The following is a 26,927-nucleotide window of genomic DNA, read 5'->3' as shown; positions in this document are numbered from 1 at the left end:
ACTACTGGTGCCAACAGTACAGTTACTTCTGACCCACCTTCTGAAACTACTGGTGCCAACAGTACAGTTACTTCTGACCCACTTTCTGAAACTACTGGTGCCAACAGTACAGTTACTTCTGACCCACCTTCTGAAACTACTGGTGCCAACAGTACAGTTACTCCTGACCCACCTTCTGAAACTACTGGTGCCAACAGTACAGTTACTCCTGACCCACCTTCTGAAACTACTGGTGCCAACAGTACAGTTACTCCTGACCCACCTTCTGAAACTACTGGTGCCTACAGTACAGTTACTTCTGACCCACCTTCTGAAACTACTGGTGCCAACAGTACAGTTACTCCTGACCCACCTTCTGAAACTACTGGTGCCAACAGTACAGTTACTTCTGACCCACCTTCTGAAACTACTGGTGCCAACAGTACAGTTACTTCTGACCCACTTCCTGAAACTACTGGTGCCAACAGTACAGTTACTCCTGACCCACCTTCTGAAACTACTGGTGCCAACAGTACAGTTACTTCTGACCCACTTTCTGAAACTACTGGTGCCAACAGTACAGTTACTCCTGACCCACTTCCTGAAACTACTGGTGCCAACAGTACAGTTACTTCTGACCCACTTTCTGAAACTACTGGTGCCAACAGTACAGTTACTTCTGACCCACCTTCTGAAACTACTGGTGCCAACAGTACAGTTACTCCTGACCCACTTGTGACCACAATGCTTACTGAAACTAGTGAACCCACTACTGAGGTTGATTTTACTTATACACTTACTAGTAGACCTTATGAAACCACGACAATTTCTGATGCTACTAGTCCTGGACCTACTACTACTAACACTACTAATACTACTAATACTACTACTGCACTTCCTACTGCTACTACTACTGCTACTACTACTACACCTACTACTGCTACTACTACTGCTACTACTACTACACCTACTATTACTGCTCTGTCTTGTGATAATGGGGGGAAACCAGTGGGGGATGTCTGCATCTGTCCTGATGACTGGACTGGAGAGACGTGCGCAGTAGGTGAGTCAGATGTAGCGTCAGCAGCTAACAACATTTTTTTAATTAAAAACAGTTTCTGATTTGTCCCTGTTCTGATCCAGAAGCTGCTAGAAGAATATATAAATGCTAATTTTTGAATTTATTTGAAAACATGTGTGTCTGCTGCTGCAAAAAAAGAAGTATGCATTTTATTTCTATTTTTGAATACTGTGGGTCACATGAGGAAAAATCTGACGAACAGAAATTTGTATATAAAAATGTAAATAACTCCAACAGTATGTGTGATTAGATAATACATTAGCCAGTCAGCAGTATAAGATGTAAGGTCCAGGATTATATGGTTTGAATTTATGACTATCATGACACACAGTTAAATAAACAAATATGACAATCTGACTATTACCATTAAAGGCTCTGTGCCACAGACCCACACTGAACCCACATGTGTCCTTCCATTGACTTCATTCAGTGTCTTTCTCTCTGAACACCTTTACATGTCATTTTCCAACTTATCATTTCCAAATCAAACAAACCTTCAGAAGCACAACTAATCTTTTGTTAAATTTGTCCTCTTAGGAAATTTCTGCAAAAATGTGACGTTGGGTGGATTTAATTTCCGCCAAACACCCATCGGCTGGTTTGCATATTCTGAGGAAAAATGTGAGGAGGGAACGAGCAGTGGTGAGTTTCTAACATCCATCAAGGTATCAACCCATTTCTCATCAGTCCAACATTAAAAAGATCTAACTCTTCCAACTTCCACCACTTTCATCCAGCTGGCAAACCAAAGGCCTCCACCAGATGCTCCATCCAGAACGGAGAAGCGACTTTCAGCCGTCCAGAGAACTTCACCTGCGGCCTGACGCTCAGTGACCTAAAACAAAATGTGAGAATTAACTACCTTCAAAACCATGAAAACAGCTGATTGGTCGTTCTCAGCTGTCACCACACACGAATGTTTAACAGGGTTAGAAATAAATACGGTGACATGTTAATAATCACACGTAGGAGATGGAGACTGGAGAGTGCCATTAACCCTTTAACAGGTCAACCCTTTTCTTACATCATTATATTTGTATTTTCAGATTGTATATATGGGTATGAATGTAGGAAATATGAAATACAAACAGATATCTGTCATATTTTCAGCTGAGCAGCCCGGCTGATTTCGAGAGGCTGGCAGCCTGCGCTCAAATCCTGACGTCTAAACCTGAAGAGCTGACGTCTGAAAATGTGACAGCAGCAGCTCACATCGCCAACACGCTGCTTCTGTCTCCCAACGCCACAGAGGTACCAAACATCACTTAAACAGAACTCCTGGCTCAGTTAACCTTTAACTTTAACAGTGGAAGTAATGCTAAACATCACCCATCTATGATGGCACCAGTTCATGAACAAAACTGAAGGATTTTGCAGAAATCTGAGAAACCTACGACGTTTGATGAAAAAGAGCCCACTCTAAAAGCTTCAGTATTTGACTGTTCAGACATTTCTTGATGTAATGGCTGAGCCGTGTGTCCTGTGTTGCATTGCAGAGCGTCAGGGTGGCAGCAGTAGCCACAGTCAGCCAGCTGCTGAACGCCAGCGTGTCGAGCAACACCGAGGAAAACAACACTACTCTGGGGTAAAAATCATATCATCAACTCTCTCTATGGATGGTCCACACTGAAATATCTCAGCAACTGTCTGATGGATAGAATCAGATTCATGTTCCTCAGAGGATGAATCCTCAATCCTTGTTCAGTTCAGATCAGAGATCAGAGTTATTTAAATCTGATACAGGTCTGGATCACTGCTATCAATACTTTTTATTCTTAAAGTCATGGTTTAAAGTTAATTCTATTATTCTTTGTTGTTGAATGAATCACGTTTGAACACAACTGTTAAAAAGTAAAGAACGATGAATGTTCGTTATGTGATGGATCCTCAGAGTCGCAGGTATACGCTGACTTGTTTCTGTTGGTTCAGTCTGACGAGGACTCTGGATGAGCTCTCTCTGAACCTCAGCTCCACCACCAACTCCTCTCAGTCTGAGGTGGTTCAGCCCAACCTGGTGGTCCAGTCGGCTCGGTTACCTGCGGAGAACACTCAGGGAGTCCAGTTCACGTCGCTCAGAGGTCAGTGACAGATGATGATTTTGGTATTAATGTCAACATTTGTGAATAGCTGATTTTTTAAAAAAGGAACTTCTGTTTCTTGGTGTGTTCAGGACTATCTGGAAGTTTCGCTGCCGACCGAATTAAACTGAACACCAACACGTCATCAGTTGTGATGGAGAACGGCTTCATCGCCGACGCCCTGATACTCGTACGATTTCCACCAGGTGAGTTTCTGCTTTGACAAACTGGTGTTAAAGGAATCAATCAATCAATTTTTAAAAGTCATCTCAAGGCACTTTACACATAAAGCAGCTAGACTGTACTCTTTAAATTTAATATAAAGAGACTCAACAATCCCACATGAGCAGCACTTGGCGACAGTGGCAAGGAAAGACTCCCTTTTAATGGGAAGAAACCTCAGTCAGAACCAGGTTCAGAGTAGGAGAACATCTGCCTTGACCGGTTGGGGTTGAGAGAGAGAGAGAAATACATTTTTCTCTGCTCAAATAAAGCTCTTGTTGTTTTCTGTCTGTCATGTCTGCAGAAGATGTCAATAGTCGCCAGATGCCGACAAACGTCTCGCTCGGCTTCGTCCTCTACCAGAACGACCATTTCTTCCGGTCGAGGGACTACAGGAAGCGACGGAACTCCATCAGGGTCCTGTCGGCCAGTGTCAGAGGTCAGGAGCGCAGCGTGGTACCACAACACATCGAGATGCAGTTCAGACCAACAGTAAGAACGTCGCTGTTAACATTGTCTTATTTGAGCTGTTTTTATGTGGATGATAAATAACAAAGGAACAACAGTGGCATAACCTTGACATACATTACTTGGTTATAAGGTTTTAATAACACATGGATGAGTCTCTCTGGTCCAGGCTGAGATGCGGTATGTCATGATTCTCTCCACAGTGCACCAGTAGGTTGTACGGCTCAGTATCATTTAAAAGAATTATGATACCAGTACCAAACCAAGTAGATAAGCAGCAGAAAATGGATGAATGTGATGCCAAGGTGATGTTTAAAACTGGATTGGTTCTCCTCTTCTTCCCAAAGTGAGATTATTAGTGGAGTATCAAACAGGTCAGGTCATCTGCAAACTTTATGATGGTGTTTATTGCATAGACAGGCTGACAGTCAGGGTGAGAAGGGCAAACAGGATATAAACTGTTATATAGAACACTGAAACCAGGTTGTGTTTTCAGAGACTTTTATGACTTCTCTATGTTTATTTTTTGTCCCAGCTGATTTCAGTGGAACTGTTTATAGGTTGTTTTAATGTCACCAATAAATCTCATGAATATGATGCTTCACACTGAGCTGTTTTGGTGCTCCTGGTGTTTATTTGTCACGATGACAAAGTCCAGAAGAAGAGAAGCAACATTTTCAATCTTGTTACGCCTGGCTCCGTGGCCGCAACAAAACACAGATAATTGGCATGTGTCTTAAACCAAAGCAGGTTGATTTATTTATAAATTCAGGAGTTAAAGTTACAATGAAGTGTGAAAGTGTACGTCAGTGGTGTAGAAGGGTGCTTGTAGGCAATGTCAAATATGTGGTGCGTGTTGTCTAATGCGAAACAAAGCAGTCCAGCAGCAGCAGTGTGTCAATCCAGAGGGAGAGAGAGCGAGGACTGAAGCCAGCCGGCTTAAATCAGCTGCAGAGCCAGGGCACAGGTGCTCCCAATCAGCCATCTCCTTGCAACCTGCAACACACAGCCACACCCACAGGACACAACCACACCCACTACACACAACACACAGGACACAGCCAAGGGCTGAGGGCCGTAACAATCTCAAAATGTGTTTGTGAAAAAAAAATCCTACTGACAGTAAATACCGCCACTCATAAACAACAGTTAATGAATCTTTATCAGTGTGATAAGAAACCACTGCGGCTCCAGATCAAATAAAACATGAATCTGTTTCTATTGCTATTTTTATTCAGATTTTTCCCTCACAGGCGCTGATGTTCCTTAAAGTTTTGCTACTGTAAAAAAAATGAATGTTATGGGTTGATATGATATCTGCTGCTGTTTCAGGGGTTAAACATCTCGTTGCTGCACGACTTCGCCTGCGTGTTTTGGAACTACACTCTGGAGGACTGGAGCACCGCCGGCTGCTTCAAACAAAACACTTCAGGCGGCGCCCTGCGATGCGTCTGCAACCACACCACCAACTTCGCTGCTCTCTGGGTAAACAGGACACATCTGCACGGCCAGTTTCACTCAAAACTGCTCAAACATAACCAACCAAACCCTTGTGCCTCACTTCAAAAAGTGATACATGGAGATCATTAGGGACAAAAATGTCTGCGCTAAAACACCGCCATAAAATATTAATTTAATATTAGTTTCTAACATCAGTCCTAATGTCCGAATGCAAAGTGAATTATTTGGGAGGGCATTATCACTGTCTGGGATATGTCAATGATGTGTGTGTGTGAGATAATGCAATAAATGCAGACCTGCAAGACAATATAAATGATCTATTTATAGCTGCACATACACACATGTGTGTACACACACACATTAATTTTTCAATACACACATACACACCACACTCTGACACCCACACCAACACATCCAGGTCATTTTGGTCTGCTGTGCTTAATACAGGACGAGCAGGACCGAGGAACACTGCATTGTAGTCTCCCATAGGCTAAATACAGCTAAATGGCGCCATCTGGTGGAAGAAACAAGCAACTACAGTTTTAAAGCCCAGGCTCCAAAATAACAGCCCAGAACAGGAATACGATAAAAGAAGAGAAAGTAGACGCGAAACTACTTGTTAAAATAAAAATGTGTATTTGTATCACATACCAAATGTAATTTTTTTTTTTTTTCCTGTTTATTGAAACACGTCACATCATGTTACATGGCCTTTACAGATAGATGCGTGATTTTTTTAGTTAAACAAACATACAAATCAACTAACAAGTAGAAAACATATAGAACAGTATCCCACCCCTCCCCACCCCAATTGGTCTTCTTATACAGACGGAGTGTCTCATCAACCACCTTACATTTGTACATTCGTATTGACTTAAGAGTACAGCTGGACAAAAAACAAAGCAAGACAGAAAAAACAAGAACAGAGTATGTTATACACTGCTATACCGTATATGTTGTAGCTACATTATCAAAATACGAAATAAGAGGTTGCCATGTAGTGTAAAATTTCCCAGTTGACCCTCTGAGTGAGAATTTTATTTTTTCTAGTTTAAGGAATGACATTAGGTCAGTCTGCCAAGATTGTTCTGCTGGGGGTTTAGGCAATTTCCAGTGTAGAAGAATACGCCTACGAGCAATCAGAGAGGCAAATGCTAAAACATTCAATCCCTGCTTTCTGAATTCTGGATAGTTTGAGGGAACACCAAAAATGGCAATGAGTGGACAGGGGGTGATAGCTACACCTAGAACCTCTGACATGATCTTGAAAAAGCTCTTCCAGAACCCTGTCAACCTTGAGCATGACCAGAAAGTATGGGCTAAGTCAGCTGGGACAAAGGCACATCTATTGCAAGCTTCACTACTGCCAGGGAAAATCTTTGCTAGTTTTGCTTTGCTGAAATGCATCCTGTGTAGTACTTTGAATTGTATTAAGTTAAGACGGGCACAGGATGAGGAGCTATTCACTTGTAATTTGGCTCTCCCCCACCAAGGATCCTGTAGTTGGACTCCTCGCTCTTTTTCCCACCCCTGTTTTGCCGTGATCTGCGGAGAGGTGTTAGCCTGGAGAATACCAGTGTACAGCTTTGACATCATTTTTATCCAAGTTTCTGCTTTGTCAAGAATTTTAGGTAAATCTGCTGGTAGATGTGGAAATGTGCTGCAAAAACCTTTAACAAAACTGCGAGCCTGGAGGTAGCGAAAGAAGTTGGTCCGGGGCAAGTCATGCCTCTGGGACAGACTCTCAAAGTCAACAAATGTACCATTTGAAAACAGGTCTCGAAATGATTTAATCCCCTTCTCCTTCCAAAGTGCAAATGCAGAGTCAAGTTTAGAAGGTAAAAAAATATGGTTATTGCATAATGGACCTAGGAGGACAAGATTATTTAACTTGAAATATTTGCGAAACTGTGCCCATATTTTCAAAGTTGACAAGATTACAGGATTTGAGGTATAATTGGAAACCGAAAGTGGCAAAGGGGAGCATGTCAGAGCCACAAGTGAAGAGGTATGGCAGGAGAGGGATTCCATTTTACACCAGTCCAGCTCACTTTCATACCACCAGCTGAGTATCTTTTGTATATTTGCTGCCCAGTAGTATAACATAAAGTTAGGTAGGCCCAGCCCACCCTCCTGCCTTGCTGTCTGTAGGGTGCTTTTATTAATCCTGGCTCCCTTGCCTGCCCAAACAAATGAGAGAATAATTTGATCAAGTTTTTTAAAGAATGTTTTTGTCAGGAAGAGAGGTAAACACTGGAAAAGGAACAAAAATCTAGGCAAGATATTCATCTTTATGCATTGCACTCTGCCTGCTAATGACAGTGGCAACTTGGACCACTTCTGTAGGTCAGTTTTGACTTTACTTATTAACTTGTCAATGTTATTTTTATGCAAGCCCTTAAAAGAGTGGGTGACGTTGATCCCTAGATATTGAAAACTTTCTGGGGAGAAGTTAAAAGGAATTTGTCCCTGCGTGAGTGTTTTGGCTTTTGAGTTAATTGGAAAACAGACAGTTTTTTGAAGGTTGATTTTGTAACCTGAAAATGCACCAAAATCATCTAGTATCTGTATTAAAGAGTTGGCACACTTAACAGGGTCTGTTATGTAAATTAATAAATCATCCGCGTACAAGGAAACTCGGTGCTCAATACTTGCCCGTTTAACACCTTGCAGATGTGCAGAAGATCTCAGCCTTATGGCAATCGGCTCAATAGCGAGAGCAAAGAGTAACGGCGACAGCGGGCAGCCTTGACGGGTACCACCAAATGTAAAATTAAATGTTAAAATGTTTCTTTCTGTTTCAGTCTGTTAGAGAGGAACACGAGTATGCAGAGCAGCTCAATACGTTTTCCATCGTTGGACTCTCCTTATCTATTTTCGGTTTGGTGGTTACGATCATTCATCACGGTAGAGAGATGTAAGATCATGTTTCATATATATATACACATAAATATTTTATTGTTTTACTGGTTGTTGAAGTAAGCCTTAGCTTAGCATTTCCTTTACAATCAGTATGTTGCAGTAAGTTTTGACATATAAGTTTTTTAAGTTGAGTATGAATGAACTCTAATGATGTCTAAAGGTTGACAGAAAAATGTATTTAGAATAAAAAAGGCGGGAAATGGAAAATGGAAGTCAAAGTGAAGTTATGTTAAGTTTAAAGAAATACCTGGGGAAGTGGTCTCTGGTGTTCTGGCTCCACATTAAATAAACTCTTTACACCTTTGAATCTTTTCTTAACAGAAACGCTCAGAACAGGAACTCAAAGATGGCTCTGCTCTTCATCTGTATCAGCCTGCTGGCCTTCATCATCACCTTCCTCTCTGGAGTCCAAAACCCCAACCGAAAGGACAACACCGAGCACGAACCCGACATCCAAAATAATGAAGTCCCCGAGTCTGATGAATACGTGGCACCAGATCGCGGCTCGTGCACGGTGGTGACGGCTCTCCTCCATTTCTTCCTGCTCGCCACCTTCATGTGGAACGCCATTTACGGCACGCAGGTGATGCTGCTGGTCCGGACGATGCGCCGCAACCTGCCGCCACACTGGACCTCAGGCAGCATCGCTGCTGGATGGGGTACGACATTCATTCATAGAGTCAGCAGGCACGGCCTTTAAAAGCAGGACACAGCTTTGGCTGTTGGTTCAAACCATTGAAAGACCAGTGGTGAGGCTGTAGTGCCATCTAGTGGTGAGTCAGCTGAGTGCAGGAGTAACTACGGAGGCCAAAAGTCAAGCTGCCACTTCAGTTGATATCCAGCCCAAATATTCACAGAATTCACTTAATTTAAAGACTCCAGATGTTTGATGATGACAGTCTCCCATACTCCCTTGTTTTAGACCTTATTATCATTGTTTCAGTGACTAATTCTCCAATTCCAGTCTCTGAATTGTGGAGATTTGCTGCTTTTCTTTGTCTCATGTGACAATAAACTGAATATTTTTGGACGTACAGAGAAAGTAGCTGAGCAAAGTTGTATATTATATATATATATTGCATATTAATTGCTATTTTGATTTCCTGTTTCCTCTCAGGAATCCCAGCCGTTGTCATGGCGATCACACTAGGAGCGACCTACAGGGTCGACAATCCTCTGGGATACAGACAGGAGGAATTGTGGGTTATCTGTGTAGTTTTACTTTTGTTCATTCATCTTTAAGTTTTTCTTGTTAAGATTCTTGAAATCAATTCTCACAGTATAACATGAATGTAAATACACTGTATCAAGTCATCTAACGTTCATATTCAAGACTTTTAATGGTGAATTTTTCCTTCAGATTAATATTTTCTGTCTCTGTCTTTCAAAGTCGTTTCCGTGTCAGTTCTCATGTTTTACTTCCTTCTCTCCGTTGTTAAGTTGCTGGCTTGCAGCTCTGAACGAGGACGACCAGTTTGACTTTGGGAAGCCGATGTTTTGGGGGTTTCTGCTTCCGGTTGGTCTGATCCTGATCTACAACGTGGTCCTGCTGGTGCTCGTCTCTCTGACCACATGCAGGACAGACCCCAGACTAAACAGGTGAATGTGAATATTTTCTGGATTCTTTAGTTTTAGTTTCTCACAGTAAACAGATTAATTGTGGTTCTTGTTCCGTGCAGCTCCAACGCTTTATCTATGAGGAAGAAGTTCCTCACCAGTTTGTCCCTGGCGGTGTTAATGGGTCTGTCCTGGACTCTGGGGTACCTGGTCCTCACCACAAGAGGAAACGAAAATCTGTTCTTCAGCATTTTCTTCTGCATCTGCACGACCACACAGGTGTGTTAGTTTGAGCTCCCTGACAGTTACGCAGCTAAACAAACACAGAAGAAGGTAAACTGAAGCTCATGTTCTTGTCTCTTTTCTTCTTCTTCTTCAGGGGTTTCTGATTTTCATCCTGTTCACAGCCAGAACGAGGACTTTCAGAGACTACATGTCAAAATCTGCTGAGTTCGTCTCGTCTGTCAACATACAGTCCCACAACAGGAGGTACGTTCTGTGGAAGGACTGGGACAAGTCCACCAGCTCCGAGACCTACAGAGACCGTAACACCTCCAGCAAAACCTTTTAGAGTCGAAATAATAGTTTTATATCTAGAAACTAACTGAAGAAGAAAACCCCGGTCAGATATTCTGAACTGCATTATTTCTTTGTTTACTTTCTTGTTTTAAAGGCGCAATTTGTAAAAAATATATATAATTCATACTCCAGAACGCTTGTGTTGATTGACTGTGAGCAAGTCCATACAAAGAGCCGTGGGAGATGTTTCCATACTACTTGGTACTGATTTATTTCAGAGTACTGAAACCCAGCCCTAGTTGGTGCTCTGTTAGCTAGGAACTAAGTATGTAGGACTTTGACTAAGTAATTCTGTGCTAATGTTGAGCTAACGCTTGCTTGAATGAATCTAACCCAGAAGAGGAAATGCTTCTTCCTGTTGGACTGATCCAGTTGGCAGTATAAAAATATAGTATAAATATTAACAATAGTCACAACAATGTTATGTAACGTATTGTGAGGGTCTGCTGGGAACGTCTGGCAGAGTCTCCTGTCAGAGAGAGTTTCAACTCCCACCTCCGGGAGAGCTTCGACCACGTACCGGGGGAGGCGGGGGACATTGAGTCCGAGTGGGCCATGTTCCGTGCCTCCATTGTTAAGGTGGCCGACTGGAGAAGTGGTCGCAAGGTGGTCGAACCCGCTGGGGGACACAAGCGGTAAGGGAAGCCGTCAAGCTGAAGAAGTGGAGTGCAGCTGCGGCGGTCACTGAGGCAAAAAGTTAAGGCGAGGCCATGGAAAACGACTTCCAGACGGCTTCGAAGAGGTTCTGGACCACCATCCGGCGTCTCAGGAGGGGGAAGCAGTGCACCATCAACACTGTGTACCGTGGAGACGGTGCGCTGCTGACCTCGACTCGGGAAGTTGTGGATCGGTGGAAGGAATACTTCGAAGACCTCCTCAATCCCACGACACGCCTTCTGATAAGGAAGCAGGGCCGGGGGACTCGGGTGTGGGCTCTCCTTTCTCTGGGGCTGAGGTCGCCGAGGTGAGGAGACCCAGGACACGCTGGAGAGACTATGTCTCTCGGCTGGCCTGGGAACGCCTCGGGATCCCCCGGGAAGAGGACGAAGTGGCTGGGGAGAGGGAAGTCTGGTCTTCCTGCTTAGGCTGCTCCCCCCGAGACCCGACCAGGATAAGAGGAAGAGGACGGTACTGTACAACAATGTTAAATATCTTATAAATGTAAACATGAAAGATTTAAGATCCGAATAATTTAAAAAAAGCTTTTTTATTCAGAAATAACAAAAGTTTTAAGTTTCTGAAGTTTCTTCTTTTGATAAGTTGCTGACTTTTTTCCTCATATATTAAAGAACAAGTTACTTTCTTTGGTCAGATATATTTTCTGTTTTGCACTTTACTTCCTTTATTTATATATTTGACATATACTGATATTTCTACATCTTATTTTACTGATAATATTCTGTTTTAGAAAAATCTTCACTTGGAATATTTTTGTATAGTTGTATTATTTGTATATTGTAGATAATAAAACAGCTTTGATGTATGATGATGATTATACACATTGGAAACTATTGAATAATTAATGAAAGAAGGATAGGTGCTTATGCTTCAGCCTATTCCTTTTCGGTCAAACTGCTTTATTTATTTATTTATATTTTGTTTGTTTGGTTTGTTTCCCTTTTGGCTTGTTAGTAGATGTGGTGGAGATGAGCGACACTGAGCGGAGAAATGTGATTATTTGCTTTGTTAGTCTTCATTTACATGAGTTCATGTGACTGAAATTAAAAAATAAAGGATTCATGAGCCTGCTACAGCTGAGTCACTTTATATTTTAAATTCTCATTGTGTGGATTGAAGCCACAGAATCAGGTTGACTGTTCCTCCTTCTGTCACTTGGGGGCGCCAACACTCAGAAATAAAGAGATGGAGCTCATTAAAAGCAGTTTTTAAATTAAAGAGTTGATGTTAAAATGAATACAGAAGTGTTTTAATACACTGCAGCTAATTCTGATGCTTTTCATAGTTTTTGTGAATAAATGTTGGGATGTTTGATGTTAGATGTTTTTGGGCTGAGGTTAGTTTGATTCATGTTGTCTTCTTTGAGTCCCGACTCTGTTGAATCTGAACACAGACATGAATTACACATTTTTAGGTTCAGGTTGACTCACTCTTCATTACCTCTGATGTCTGTCACCATTAAACCTCCATAAATCCACTGAGAGAGCAGAAAGAAGAAGCTGCAGAACTCACCTGAGAGTCATCAGGTTTCAGTGATGCTCCTCTGCAGACCTGAGCTGCTCACAGCTGATTCACATCACTGTTCATGTTCCTGTTCTTCCTCTGAAGGAGTTTGGTGTAGTGGAGAGCAGCAGCCAGCAGGAGGAGCTCTAACCCTGCAGGATCTCACATTCAAACACTCTATTCTGCATAAGGGTTTATATATTTCATTAATAACTTCTGCTGCTTTTATGCTTTACTTCACTTTATATTGTCCTGATCAGTGGTTCAAACTGCTCATTAGTGGTCTGAACGGTGTATCTATAGACTAAAACTAGTATTTTAATGGTCCGAACTGTGTTTCTTTTTCTGCCAATCAGTTGATCAGTGAGTGTGGGTTTAGTTTCTGCAGATTCAGGCAACATTTAAAATAACCTTTTTTCTCATGATCTCATCCTTAATCAGCAAAGTCTTTAAATGTTGATGTTCATCACATACTATTCTTAAAAATGTATACTTCTATTTCTGTATAGATTTATATGAAAAGTTAGAAATGATCACACAAAAAACCCTCAAAGAGAAGCTATTAAACATTACAGAAAGGAAGTTTGTAATCATTTCTACATTTGTTATATATCATTTAGTTTTTGTCTATAAAATGTCAGAAAATGGTGAAAATTGATGATCAGTGTTTCCCAAAGTCCAACATGACGTCATCAAGAAGCAAACAAACCAGAACATATTCACATTTAAGAAGCTGGAATCAAAATTAGGACAAAGTGTGGCAGTAATAACTTGTGTATTAGCATTAAATCAGAGGTACAAACAGCACTGGTTGGACATTGTATTGGTATTTCTATCAATGGTTAACGTGGCTACAATGGTTTACTGACATCTCAAGTGGAATGATTCAAACTGGGGTGTGAAATCGTTTCCCAGCTCCGACTTCCAACTGTTTTGTCTGATGAGCATCTACAGATTATAATGGGTTAGGGTCCGATCAATCAATCAATCAATCTATCAATCTATCAATGGATGGTTATTGATGATGATAATATGGTAAAAATACCAACAAGTCAGATTCACACAGCTCAGTTATGTTTATGCAAAGTAAACAAACCTCCAGAGCATTGTTTCAAATAGCTGATGACCTTTAAGCTGCTGTGTTGACTTTTATGATTTCACCATCAGTCCTTTATAGATCCCAGCTGAATATTATCACAGCAACACTTCCTCCTGTGCAGCACAGCTCAGCTCAAACTGGACCGTCTCTGATCTGCATTAACATGGACTTCTGGTTTCTGCTCCTTCTCACTTTGGGTAAGAAAACTTTAACATGAAGAGACAAATGTGTGTGTGTTGGGTTATTATCTGCACAGTACAACAGTAACGAGACGATTCATTTCCTCTTGATGTTATGATACACGATGCATTGGATCAATACAGAAGTTATTGATCGTTTCTGGACTCCTGAGGCTTCGTACTTCAAACGTTCAAAGAGGAAACGTTTCTGATTTAAGTTCAACTGTATTATTAGTGCCACGGGTTCTAGCTCCGAGGCACTCCACTCCAGAAGCTGGAGAGGAGTGCCTTGTGGCGAAGCCCCGAGGCAACTATTAATCTTCTCCATACTTAATATTATTCCGCCTTATTCTTCCGCCGTTTTTCGGCGCGTAACTCCTCCCGCAGCTTTGAGAAAACCCCGACAATATATACATCAAAACGTGCGGCTCGATCGGGAAAGAGGTGCTACGACTTTTGGTGTTGAAATTCCAATTTCCCAAAGTTATTCCCAAAAACCCGGGAGATTTCTCTGTTCAGAGTCACCTAGCTCGCTCATACGTTCACGTAGAAACGTGATTCAAACTTTAAAACGGAGGAAAACTTGTCCTCTCTGGAAAAATACAGAACAGTTTTCCATAAAATGTAAACTTGTCAAACTATGAGCAGTCAAACGAGGAGTGGAAATCACTTTTTCTTCAACGTTAGAGTGGAAGCGGCAGTTAGCTTGAGTGTGAGAAGCAGAAAAAAATAACCATATTTTTATTTTTAACTCGAGCTCACGGCCAAACCGTAAAAAGGAGACAAATAATTTTTTGTCAAAATGTAGACATAGGTGTTGTGATTCATAAAATGTGACATTGACAGGCGGGGACTGCACAAAATTTAAACGGGGGGGCCGAGACCGGCAGCAACACCTGTCTCGCTCCCCATTCAGCCTAATGTAATCGTCTTTTTTTTCCAGAAGAATCTCACTCTGTGTTCACACTGAGCTTACTCGCTCATTTTAAGGAATATGTGAATAAAATAAACACTGTCAGAATCTGCCGGCTTCTATGTCTCTCACCGTGTTTTCGGTTTTTGGACAGGAGTTACGGTTTTCTCACAGTTTGCAATTGTTCGGGACCTTGTCAGAAGCCAAATTCTTCAGAATTTTCAGAATTTTTTCCAAGCAGATTCTCAAATCGCCGTAGCAACCGCAGGGCCTTAGCTGACCTTGACAACCTGTTGCTGGGCAGAAACTGAGCTGCTTTTTTGTGATTGGCTAATTCTACCTGTCTGTTTTGCCAGTTAACTGAATTCATTAATTTCACTAATTCATTTGAATGGAGTGATTAATTCATGTTTATTTGTTATATGATTTCTGGTATATAAAAAGATTCAACATTTATCAGTAGAAGATGAACAAAATGTACATAATATAATTTCATACAACCAAGTAATTTAAAATAAAAAGTATAATAAAATCTACTCTATAAATGATTTGAAGATTTACTTAATAATTTCATAACAGTGATGTTCCTGTCAGTGGAAAAAATGAAGTAGACTTTAATTAATAAGTTTAAATAAATATTATTTATGCTTAAATATGATAATAATCATTACTTAATATTTTCAGGGATATTAAGTTGAGAATAAAGTACATTCATGAGGAAAAAAATAAATCATGTACTCGTCCCGGCAGTAGCCCCGTGGTACTCAAAATTTCCCTGGAATTTTCTAGTATTATTATTATATTACTATGAGGCTGGGACGAGGGTCAAATAAAATGTGCATGTGTTAGTCTATATATATATATTTTTTAGTTCTATGTTGATGATTGCTGATTGCTGTATTTCAGTAACATTAGAAAGGCTTTACGTTGACTCTAGTTAGTGCCCAGGGTTCTAGCTCCGAGGCTCCAGTCCATTAAAGCTGGAGAGGAGTGCCTCGGGGCAGAGACTACTTATTCTTCCGCTTCTTCCGCCATTTTACGGCGCGTAACTCGTCCCGCAGCTCTAAGAAAACCCCGACAATATATACATCAAAACGTGCGGCTCGATCGGGAAAGAGGTGCTATGACTTTTGGTGTTGAAATTCCAATTTTTCCCAAAGTTATTCCCAAAAAAAACAGGAGATTTCTCCGTTGGAAATGAATCGGATTTTTTTGAAAACCCCCAAAATTTCAACTTTTTTCACCTTTTTTCAGAGTCACGTAGCTCGCTCATACGTGCACGTAGAAACGTGATTCAAACTTTAAAACGGAGGAAAACTTGTGCTCTCTGGAAAAATACCAGTTTTCCATAAAATGTAAACTTTTCAAACTATGAGCAGTCAAATGAGGAGTGGAAATCACCTTTTCTTCAAAGTTAGAGTGGAAGCGGCAGTTAGCTAGAGTGTGAGAAGCAGTAAAAAATAACCTTAATTTAGTTTTGATTCGTTGAACCATTCAGTTCCCCTTTGTAGAGATGAGAAAAACAACCAGTAAACAATTTCTCGTCACGTGGAGAAACACTGAAAAATAATTTACCTATTTGTTTTCTAATGATAGTGATTCTTTAAAGTTTTCAACAATAGTGAATGTTTGACGTGCAATTAGCAGCAATGAATAAAATCATCTGTTTCAAAACAAAAGAGAAAGTTTTACTACAATATGAGATCTAAAGTTAGTGGAAGTGTATTATGTTGCTGAAATAGAAGGAAAGTTTATTTTTTATAACACATTTCAACAACAAGCAATTCAATGTGCTTTAGATAAAACATAAAAGGCATCAAGAAAAATGTTTTTTTTGAAAAAAAGTATAATACTTAATACTTATAATACAAAAAGACATCTAGGGAAATAAAAGACAGCATAGAATAAGATAAATTAATGGGGACAAAGATCAAATCAGATCATTGGAAAAATATGAGAATTTATGCTGCATCCATCGAGTCCTTCCTGTCAGAGACTAAATCAAATCAAACCACAGACTGGTTGAACTGGGCAGCTCCCAGTGTGATTCTGGATCAGTGTAAATGTGAAATATTGACCATAGATTTTCTTTTCCAGCAGGGCTGCCGGATGGAAACATTGGTCTCATCAATGCAGAAACTTTTACAAAAACTGAAGGACAAAATATCACAGTTCAATGTATCTTTACCACGACTGGAAGCACGAGGCACTTCTGTAAGAACCAATGTAATGAACCTCTTATTTCAACGACTGCTGCCAGTGAACAAAACGGCAGATACAGCATTATGTATGAAACCACACTTACAGGAAGTGATCTGTATGTGACCATCACACATCTGATCAAATCTGACACTGGAAATTATGGGTGTGGCTTTCAAAACAATCTCATTATATATCCATACCAGGAGTTTTGGATCATCGTCACAGATGGTGAGTTTCTACTGAAAGTCATGAAAATGTTTCTTCATGTTTCTGGAGGTCAAAGGAAAGTTTTCACATATTTCTGACTATAGCTGATATTTTAATAATCTGATATTTGGTCTAACTAATCATTGTGAAGTGTCCATTTACTGTTTTTAGAAATAAGAATCATTAAATGTTGCCATCATTTTTTAAGCAGCCAGTCAGATAAAAGAACATTTTATTTCTCTCATCAGGATTTATTTTGTATCAGTGTGTTTCTTTTTTATTGTTCACAGCCCCATCAACAAATTCTTCAAATTCTTCAGAATTTTGAGATTTTTTTCCAAGCAGATTCTCAAATCGCCGTAGCAACCGCAGGGTCTTAGCTGCCCTTAGCAACCATAGGGCCTTAGCTGCCCTTAGCAACCATAGGGCCTTAGCTGCCCTTAGCAACCATAGGGCCTTAGCTGCCCTTAGCAACCTGTCGCTGGGCAGAAACTGAGCTACTTTTTTGTGATTGGCTAATTCTACCTGTCTGTCTGTTTTACCAGTTAACTGAGGTAGCGGCCGAGCTAGTATTGATACTCTCTCTCTATATATACATATGAATGTGAATGAATTTCTAGTTGAACCTTTACAGTAGTAGTAGTATTCAGACACATCAACAACTCTTTCCTATAAACTCCTTATTGTAATAATTACTGCATCTGTCTCCTCACAGCCCCCTCCACAACAGAACCACAAACACCAACAACTCACGTGACCAGCAGCAATACTGACTTCCCAAACTCTACTCCCACTACTGTACCACTACCTACCACTCCTACTGGTACACTTACTAGTAGACCTTATGAAACCACGACAATTTCTGACGCTACTAGTCCTGGACCTACTAGTCCTACTGGACATACAACAACTATTGCTACTACTACTACTATTGCTACTACTACTCCCTCAACTACTACTGCTCTGGATTGTAAAAATGGGGGGATAGACGTGGAGGGTGTCTGCATCTGTCCTGATGACTGGACTGGAGAGACGTGCACAGAAGGTGAGTCAGATGCAGCAGCAGCTAACAAGACAGTTTTTACAGCTGACAGCTGATAGCTGATAGGGGATCTTTAGAATAATTAGTCCCCTTTTTTTAACTGTCAAATACACATTAATCAGTCTTTACTTTGTAACTGCAACTGCAATCATTAATGCAAATTCTTCTGACTTATACTTATATTCTATACACAATCACTATTTGAAGGTCCAGGAGAACATTTTATAGAATATGAAGAATATATAAAAGCTGATTTTTGATTTTATTGGAAAATAAACACAGGTCAGATTTGCACATATAAAATGTGTATCAGCTGCAAAAACAAAATAAAAAAAGCACTTTATTACTATATTTTAATACTATGGGTCACATGAAGAAAAATAGAAATGTATATATGGTGTTTTTAAAGCTCCCAAATATAAAAATGGGTCAGATTTTACCCTGAACAGAATGTAAGGTCAAATAAATACCTGCAACAGTATGTGTGATTAGATAATACATTAACCAGTCAGCAGTATAAGTTGAAAAGTTCAGGATTTTATGGTTTGAATTTATGACTATCATGACACACAGTTAAAATCAGGACAGGTTAATGATCATGTGAGAAGTCTGACTATTACCATTAAAGGCTCTGTGCCACAGACCCACACTGAACCCACACGTGTCCTTCCATTGACTTTATTCAGTGTCTTTCTCTCTGAACACCTTTACATGTCGTTTTCCAACTTATCATTTCCAAATCAAACAAACCTTCAGAAGCACAACTAATCTTTTGTTAAATTTGTCCTCTTAGGAAATTTCTGCAACAGTCAGACGTTGGGTGGATTTAATTTCCCGCAAACACCCATCGGCTGGTTTGCATATTCTGAGGAAAAATGTGATGGTGAAACGAGCAGTGGTGAGTTTCTAACATCCATCAAGGTATCAATCCATTTCTCATCAGTCCAACATTAAACAGATCTAACTCTTCCAACTTCCACCACTTTCATCCAGCTGGCAAACCAAAGGCCTCCACCAGATGCTCCATCCAGAACGGAGAAGCGACTTTCAGCCGTCCAGAGATCTTCACCTGCGGCCTAACGCTCAATGACCTAAAACAAAATGTGAGAATTAACTACCTTCAAAACCATGAAAACAGCTGATTGGTCGTTCTCAGCTGTCACCACACACGAATGTTTAACAGGGTTAGAAATAAATATGGTGACATGTTAACAATCACACATAGGAGATGGAGATTGGAGAGTGCCATTAACCCTTTAACAGGTCAACCCTTTTCTTACATCATTATATTTGTATTTTCAGATTGTATATATGGGTATGAATGTAGGAAATATGAAATACAAACAGATATCTGTCATATTTTCAGCTGAGCAGCCCGGCTGATTTCGAGAGGCTGGCAGCCAGCGCTCAAATCCTGACGTCTAACCCTGAAGAGCTGACGTCTGAAGATGTGACAGCAGCAGCTCAGATCGCCAACACGCTGCTTCTGTCTCCCAACGCCACTGAGGTACCAAACATCACTTAAACAGAACTCCTGGCTCAGTTAACCTTTAACTTTAACAGTGGAAGTGATGCTAAACATCACCCATCTATGCTGGCACCAGTTCATGAACAAAACTGAAGGATTTTGCAGAAATCTGAGAAACCTACGATGTTTGATGAAAAAGAGCCCACTCTAAAAGCTTCAGTATTTGACTTTCAGACATTTGTTGATGTAATGGCTGAGCCGTGTGTCCTGTGTTGCATTGCAGAGCGTCAGGGTGGCAGCAGTAGCCACAGTCAGCCAGCTGCTGAACGCCAGCGTGTCGAGCAACACCGAGGAAAACAACACTACTCTGGGGTAAAAATCATATCATCAACTCTCTCTATGGATGGTCCACACTGAAATATCTCAGCAACTGTCTGATGGATAGAATCAGATTCATGTTCCTCAGAGGATGAATCCTCAATCCTTGGTTCAGTTCAGATCAGAGATCAGAGTTATTTAAATCTGATACAGGTCTGGATCAATGCTATCAATACTTTTCATTCTTAAAGTCATGTTTTAAAGTTAATTCTATTATTCTTTGTTGTTGAATGAATCACGTTTGAACACAACTGTTAAAAAGTAAAGAACGATGAATGTTCGTTATGTGATGGATCCTCAGAGTCGCAGGTATACGCTGACTTGTTTCTGTTGGTTCAGTCTGACGAGGACTCTGGATGAGCTCTCTCAGAACCTCAGCTCCACCACCAACTCCTCTCAGTCTGAGGTGGTTCAGCCCAACCTGGTGGTCCAGTCGGCTCGGTTACCTGCGGAGAACACTCAGGGAGTCCAGTTCACGTCGCTCAGAGGTCAGTGACAGATGATGATTTTGGTATTAATGTCAACATTTGTGAATAGCTGATTTCTTAAAAAAGGAACTTCTGTTTCTTGGTGTGTTCAGGACTATCTGGAAGTTTCGTTGCCAACCGAATTAAACTGAACACCAACACGTCATCAGTTGTGATGGAGAACGGCGTCATCGCCGACGCCCTGATACTCGTACGATTTCCACCAGGTGAGTTTCTGCTTTGACAAACTGGTGTTAAAGGAATCAATCAATCAATCTTTAAAAGTCATCTCAAGGCAGTTGACACATAGAGCAGCTAGACTGTACTCTTTAAATTTAATATAAAGAGACCCAACAATCCCACATGAGCAGCACTTGGCGACAGTGGCAAGGAAAGACTCCCTTTTAATGGGAAGAAACCTCAGTCAGAACCAGGCTCAGAGTAGGAGAACATCTGCCTCGACCGGTTGGGGTTGAGAGAGAGAGAGAGAAATACATTTTTCTCTGCTCAAATAAAGCTCTTGCTTTCTGTCTGTCATGTCTGAAGAAGATGTCAGTAGTCGCCAGATGCCGACAAACGTCTCGCTCGGCTTCGTCCTCTACCAGAACGACCATTTCTTCCGGTCGAGGGTCTACAGGAAGCGACGGACCTCCATCAGGGTCCTGTCGGCCAGTGTCAGAGGTCAGGAGCGCAGCGTGGTACCACAACACATCGAGATGCAGTTCAGACCAACAGTAAGAACGTCTGTTTTCATGTGGATGTTTAACCTCCTGAGACCTGAGCTGTCATTTGTTCTGCTTCTTTAATCTCTCGTATAAAACTAATTTAAAAAATGGATGAATGTGATGCCAAGGTCTTCAGTGATGTTTACAACTGGAACCAATCCTCTTCTTCCCAAAAGTCCACTAAAATCTCCTGGTGACTCCACTCTTGTTGTTCAGGTTGAGATTATTAGTGGAGTATCAAACAGGTCAGGTCATCTGTGAACTTTATGATGGTGTTTGTTGCATAGATAAGCTGATAGTCAGGGTGAGAAGGGCTAACAGTCACAGTAAATACCGCCACTCATAAACAAAAGTTAATGAATCTTTATCAGTGTGATAAGAAACCACTGCGGCTCCAGATCAAATAAAACATGAATCTGTTTCTATTGCTATTTTTATTCAGATTTTTCCCTCACAGGCGCTGATGTTCCTTAAAGTTTTGCTACTGTAAAAAAATGAATGTTGTGGGTTGATATGATATCTGCTGCTGTTTCAGGGGTTGAACATCACGTTGCTGCACGACTTCGCCTGCGTGTTTTGGAACTACACTCTGGAGGACTGGAGCACCGCCGGCTGCTTCAAACAAAACACTTCAGGCGGCGCCCTGCGATGCGTCTGCAACCACACCACCAACTTCGCTGCTCTCTGGGTAAAGAGGACACATCTGCACGGCCAGTTTCACTCAAAACTGCTCAAACATAACCAACCAAACCCTTGTGCCTCACTTCAAAAAGTGATACATGGAGATCATTAGGGACAAAAATGTCTGCGCTAAAAGACAGCCATAAAATATTAATTTAATATTAGTTTCTAACATCAGTCCTAATGTCCGAATGCAAAGTGAATTATTTGGGAGGGCATTATCACCGTCTGGGATATGTCAATGATGTGTGTGTGTGAGATAATGCAATAAATGCAGACCTGCAAGACAATATAAATGATCTATTTATAGCTGCACATACACACATGTGTGTACACACACACATTAATTTTTCAATACACACATACACACCACACTCTGACACCCACACCAACACATCCAGGTCATTTTGGTCTGCTGTGCTTAATACAGGACGAGCAGGACCGAGGAACACTGCATTGTAGTCTCCCATAGGCTAAATACAGCTAAATGGCGCCATCTGGTGGAAGAAACAAGCAACTACAGTTTTAAAGCCCAGGCTCCAAAATAACAGCCCAGAACAGGAATACGATAAAAGAAGAGAAAGTAGACGCGAAGCTACATTAAAATAAAAATGTGTATTTGCATCACATACCAAATGTAAAATTAAATGTTAAAATGTTTCTTTCTGTTTCAGTCTGTTAGAGAGGAACACGAGTATGCAGAGCACCTCAGTACGCTTTCCATCGTTGGACTCTCCTTATCTATTTTCGGTTTGGTGGTTACGATCATTCATCACGGTAGAGAGATGTAAGATCCTGTTTCATATATATACATATAAATATTTTATTATTTTACTGGTTGTTGAAGTAAGCCTTAGCTTAGCATTTCCTTTACAATCAGTATGTTGCAGTAAGTTTTGACTTATAAGTTTTTTAACTTGAGTATGAATGAACTCTAATGATGTCTAAAGGTTGACAGAAAAATGTATTTAGAATAAAAAAAGGTGGGAAATGGAAAATGGAAGTCAAAGTGAAGTTATGTTAAGTTTAAAGAAATACCTGGGGAAGTGGTCTCTGGTGTTCTGGCTCCACATTAAATAAACTCTTTACACCTTTGAATCTTTTCTTAACAGAAACAATGACCGCAAGAACTCAAAGATGGCTCTGCTCTGCATCTGTATCAGCCTGCTGGCCTTCATCATCACCTTCCTCTCTGGAGTCCAAAACCCCAACCGAAACGACAACACCGAGCAGGAACCCGACATCCAAAATAATGAAATCCCCGAGTCTGACAAATACGTGGCACCAGATCGCGGCTCGTGCACAGTGGTGACGGCTCTCCTCCATTTCTTCCTGCTCGCCACCTTCATGTGGAACGCCATTTACGGCACGCAGGTGATGCTGCTGGTCCGGACGATACGCCCTGACCTGCCGTCACACTGGACCTCAGGCAGCGTCGCTGCTGGATGGGGTACGACATTCATTCATAGAGTCAGCAGGCACGGCATTTAAAAGCAGGACACAGCTTTGGCTGTTTGTTCAAACCATTGAAAGACCAGTGGTGAGGCTGTAGTGCCATCTAGTGGTGAGTCAGCTGAGTGCAGGAGTAACTACGGAGGCCAAAAGTCAAGCTGCCACTTCAGTTGATATCCAGCCCAAATATTCACAGAATTCACTTAATTTAAAGACTCCAGATGTTTGATGATGACAGTCTCCCATACTCCCTTGTTTTAGACCTTATTATCATTGTTTCAGTGACTTTCTGCAGTAAGTAGCTGAGCAAAGTTGTATATTATATATATATATATATATATATATATATATACACACACATGTATAATGCATATTAATTGCTATTTTGATTTCCTGTTTCCTCTCAGGAATCCCAGCCGTTGTCATGGCGATCACACTAGGAGCAACCTACAGGGTCGACAATCCTCTGGGATACAGACAGGAGGAATTGTGGGTTATCTGTGTAGTTTTACTTTTGTTCATTCATCTTTAAGTTTTTCTTGTTTAGATTCTTTAAATCAATTCTCACAGTATAACATGAATGTAAATACACTGTATCAAGTCATCTAACGTTCATATTCAAGACTTTTAATGGTGAATTTTTCCTTCAGATTAATATTTTTTGTCTCTGTCTTTCAAAGCCGTTTCCGTGTCAGTTCTCATGTTTTACTTCCTTCTCTCCGTTGTTAAGTTGCTGGCTTGCAGCTCTGAACGAGGACGACCAGTTTGACTTTGGGAAGCCGATGTTTTGGGGGTTTCTGCTTCCGTTTTGTCTGATCCTGATCTACAACGTGGTCCTGCTGGTACTTTTCTCTCTGACCACATGCAGGACAGACCCCACACTAAACAGGTGAATGTGAATATTTTCTGGATTCTTTAGTTTTAGTTTCTCACAGTAAACAGATTAATCATGGTTCTTGTTCCGTGCAGATCCAACCCTATATCTTTGAGGAAGACGTTCCTCGCCAGTTTGTCCCTGGCGGTGTTACTGGGTCTGTCCTGGACTCTGGGGTACCTGGTCCTCACCACAAGAGGAAACGCAAATCTGTTATTCAGCATTTTCTTCTGCATCTGCACGACCACACAGGTGTGTATTGGGGCTTTTCTATTATACAGTTCTAGCACTACTCGGCTCTACTCGGTTTTGGTACCAGGTGGTTCTCCATTACTTCTTAGTATCTACTCAAGGTGGTCATAGCACGGCTGCACGGAACTGCAGTGAAGTCTTTGTCTACGTGACACAAACACATGAACAACAGAGGACATGGAGGCGATGTGTACTTGCTGCTGTATGTGTCTTTCTGTCACACACAAAGCAAGAGAAGAGAAACCAATCGCTGTAACACTGTTGCCAGTATTTAAAAGTGGTGGGTTTGATTCTTGTGTCGACCGTCTCGCTCACTACTCTTCCAGCGACGACGAGCAGTGGCCAGCAGTCTGTCGACATCACATTTTAGTATCAGCTCAGCTCTCTTGGAACCTCGGCAGAGCAGGTACCAGGTACTATCCCTGATGGAGGAGCAGGTACCAGGTACTATCCCTGATGGAGGAGCAGGTACCAGGTACTATCCCTGATGGAGGAGCAGGTACCAGGTACTATCCATGATGGAGCAGCAGGTACCAGGTACTATCCCTGATGGAGGAGCAGGTACCAGGTACTATCCCTGATGGAGCAGCAGGTACCAGGTACTATCCTGATGGAGGAGCAGCAGGTACCAGGTACTATCCCTGATGGAGGAGCCAAAATAACAGAGTCGGGTCGAGCCGATTAGTGCTAGAACTGTATAATGGAAAAGTCCCTGACAGTTACACAGCTCAACAAACAAAGAAGGAAAACTGAAGCTCATGTTCTTGTCTTCTTCTTCTTCTTCTTCTTCTTCAGGGGTTTCTGATTTTCTTGCTGTTCACAGCCAGAACGAGGACTTTCAGAGACCGCATGTCAAAATCTGCTAAGTTCGTCTCGTCTGTCAACATACAGCTCCACAACACAAAGTACGGCCTGTGGAAGCACCGGGGCAAGTCCACCAACTCCGAGACCTACAGAGACCGTCACACCGCCAGCGAAACCCTTTAGAGTGGAAATACATCCCAACTGATTATAGTTATAACTGAAGAAGATCACCAAGATCAGATTACTGAACTGCAGTATTTCTTTGTTTTCTGTCTTGTTTTAAAAGGTGCAGTATGGTCAAAAATATAATTCATACTCCAGAACAGCTGGGAGCAGCATATCACCAGAACGTTGAGGTGCTATGTTAGTGTTAGGGCGCTTAAACAATTTCAATACCAGCACCAATCCAAGTACCCTTAAAGGCAAGGCAGTTTTATTTATATAGCGCATTTCATACACAATGGCAACTCAATGTGCTTTACATAAAACAAAAAAACATGTAATTTGGGATACTTAAAACATACAATTAACCCCCCCCCCCATAATAAAAACAAAGTACAGAAAAATTGAAAGACATAAATAAAAATGATCACAGCATAAAATAATAATTAGCTTTAAAATCATTAATAGGACATAGAGTGCAAATGAAAGATTAAAATGTAAAGTGCTTTGAAAGAGCTCCACCTGGATTTAAAAGTGTTCACTGTTGGGGCTGATTTCAGTTGTGCTGGTCCAGTTGTGTGCAGCATAACAGCTAAAAGCTGCTTCACCATGTTTAAAGTATCATCGTTAGGGCAACATCATTGATACCAATCATGTTGCCTTAAATCCAAGAACGCTTGTGTTGATCGGCTGCGCACAAGTCCATACAAAGAGCCGTGGGAGATGTTTCGATACTACTTGGTACCAGGCGGGGAGCTCCGGTCCTCTGAAAAGAAGCCAATGCGGAAGTAACTTACACACATTTGGGCTTTACATTATCAGATTTTATTCGGACATATATATTTGTACGTCTTATTTTACTGATAATATCCTGTTTTAGAAAAATCTCCACTATGTGATGCTTTTGTATATTGTAATAAACCCGTTGTGATGTATGAGGATGATTCAGGAGCCTGGTGGATCAGGGTTGCACAGCTGAGTCACTTTAATTAAAAACTGCTTTTAATGAGCTCCATCTCTTTATTTCTGAGTGTTGGCGCCCCCAAGTGACAGAAGGAGGAACAGTCAACCTGATTCTGTGGCTTCAATCCACACAATGAGAATTTAAAATATAAAGAGTTGATGTTAAAAATGAACACAGATGTGTTTTAATACACTGCAGCTAATTCTGATGCTTTTCATAGTTTCTGTGATATTAGATGTTTTTGGGCTGAGGTTAGTTTGATTCATGTTGTCTTCTTTGAGTCCTGACTCTGTTGAACCTGAACACAGACATGAATTACACATTTTTAGGTTCAGGTTGACTCACTCTTCATTACCTCTGATGTCTGTCACCATTAAACCTCCATAAATCCACTGAGAGAGCAGAAAGAAGAAGCTGCAGAACTCACCTGAGAGTCATCAGGTTTCAGTGATGCTCCTCTGCAGACCTGAGCTGCTCACAGCTGATTCACATCACTGTTCATGTTCCTGTTCTTCCTCTGAAGGAGTTTG

General features: G+C 41.1%; 2 protein-coding genes across 2 annotated transcripts; both read left to right on the top strand.

Annotated features, from left to right (window-relative positions):
• Positions 1–973: 973 nt before the first annotated feature.
• Positions 974–10,575, top strand: LOC128354585 (adhesion G-protein coupled receptor G7-like). Its single transcript, XM_053314802.1, has 16 exons — positions 974–1,031; positions 1,598–1,702; positions 1,798–1,907; positions 2,171–2,311; positions 2,557–2,645; positions 2,990–3,138; positions 3,231–3,344; positions 3,665–3,852; positions 5,161–5,313; positions 6,482–6,601; positions 8,094–8,206; positions 8,533–8,870; positions 9,329–9,410; positions 9,652–9,810; positions 9,891–10,047; positions 10,148–10,575. The coding sequence occupies exons 1-16, from the start codon at positions 974–976 to the stop codon at positions 10,337–10,339; spliced, it is 2,268 nt and encodes a 755-aa protein (XP_053170777.1). The 3' UTR covers positions 10,340–10,575.
• A 327-nt stretch (positions 10,576–10,902) lies between these two features.
• On the top strand, positions 10,903–25,454 carry LOC128354584 (adhesion G-protein coupled receptor G7-like). Its single transcript, XM_053314801.1, has 16 exons — positions 10,903–10,982; positions 18,004–18,173; positions 18,964–19,068; positions 19,164–19,273; positions 19,537–19,677; positions 19,922–20,010; positions 20,356–20,504; positions 20,597–20,710; positions 21,030–21,217; positions 21,744–21,896; positions 22,564–22,676; positions 23,002–23,339; positions 23,749–23,830; positions 24,072–24,183; positions 24,311–24,391; positions 25,263–25,454. The coding sequence occupies exons 1-16, from the start codon at positions 10,903–10,905 to the stop codon at positions 25,452–25,454; spliced, it is 2,217 nt and encodes a 738-aa protein (XP_053170776.1).
• Positions 25,455–26,927: the final 1,473 nt, after the last annotated feature.

Source organism: Scomber japonicus, chromosome 24, assembly GCF_027409825.1.
Source record: "Scomber japonicus isolate fScoJap1 chromosome 24, fScoJap1.pri, whole genome shotgun sequence".
Lineage (NCBI taxonomy): Eukaryota > Metazoa > Chordata > Actinopteri > Scombriformes > Scombridae > Scomber > Scomber japonicus.
This window is presented reverse-complemented; position numbering and strand designations above follow the sequence as displayed.

Excerpts from the sequence above, each read along its gene's own strand:
- LOC128354584 (XM_053314801.1), top strand. The coding sequence starts at position 10,903 with ATGTTCCGTGCCTCCATTGTTAAGGTGGCCGACTGGAGAAGTGGTCGC. Across the intron at positions 19,274-19,536 it reads TCAATGACCTAAAACAAAAT|CTGAGCAGCCCGGCTGATTT; the intron begins GTGAGAATTAAC and ends TCATATTTTCAG. Across the intron at positions 21,218-21,743 it reads AGATGCAGTTCAGACCAACA|GGGTTGAACATCACGTTGCT; the intron begins GTAAGAACGTCT and ends CTGCTGTTTCAG.
- LOC128354585 (XM_053314802.1), top strand. The coding sequence starts at position 974 with ATGGGGGGAAACCAGTGGGGGATGTCTGCATCTGTCCTGATGACTGGA. Across the intron at positions 5,314-6,481 it reads CCAACTTCGCTGCTCTCTGG|TTTGAGGGAACACCAAAAAT; the intron begins GTAAACAGGACA and ends AATTCTGGATAG. Across the intron at positions 8,207-8,532 it reads ATTCATCACGGTAGAGAGAT|AAACGCTCAGAACAGGAACT; the intron begins GTAAGATCATGT and ends TTTTCTTAACAG.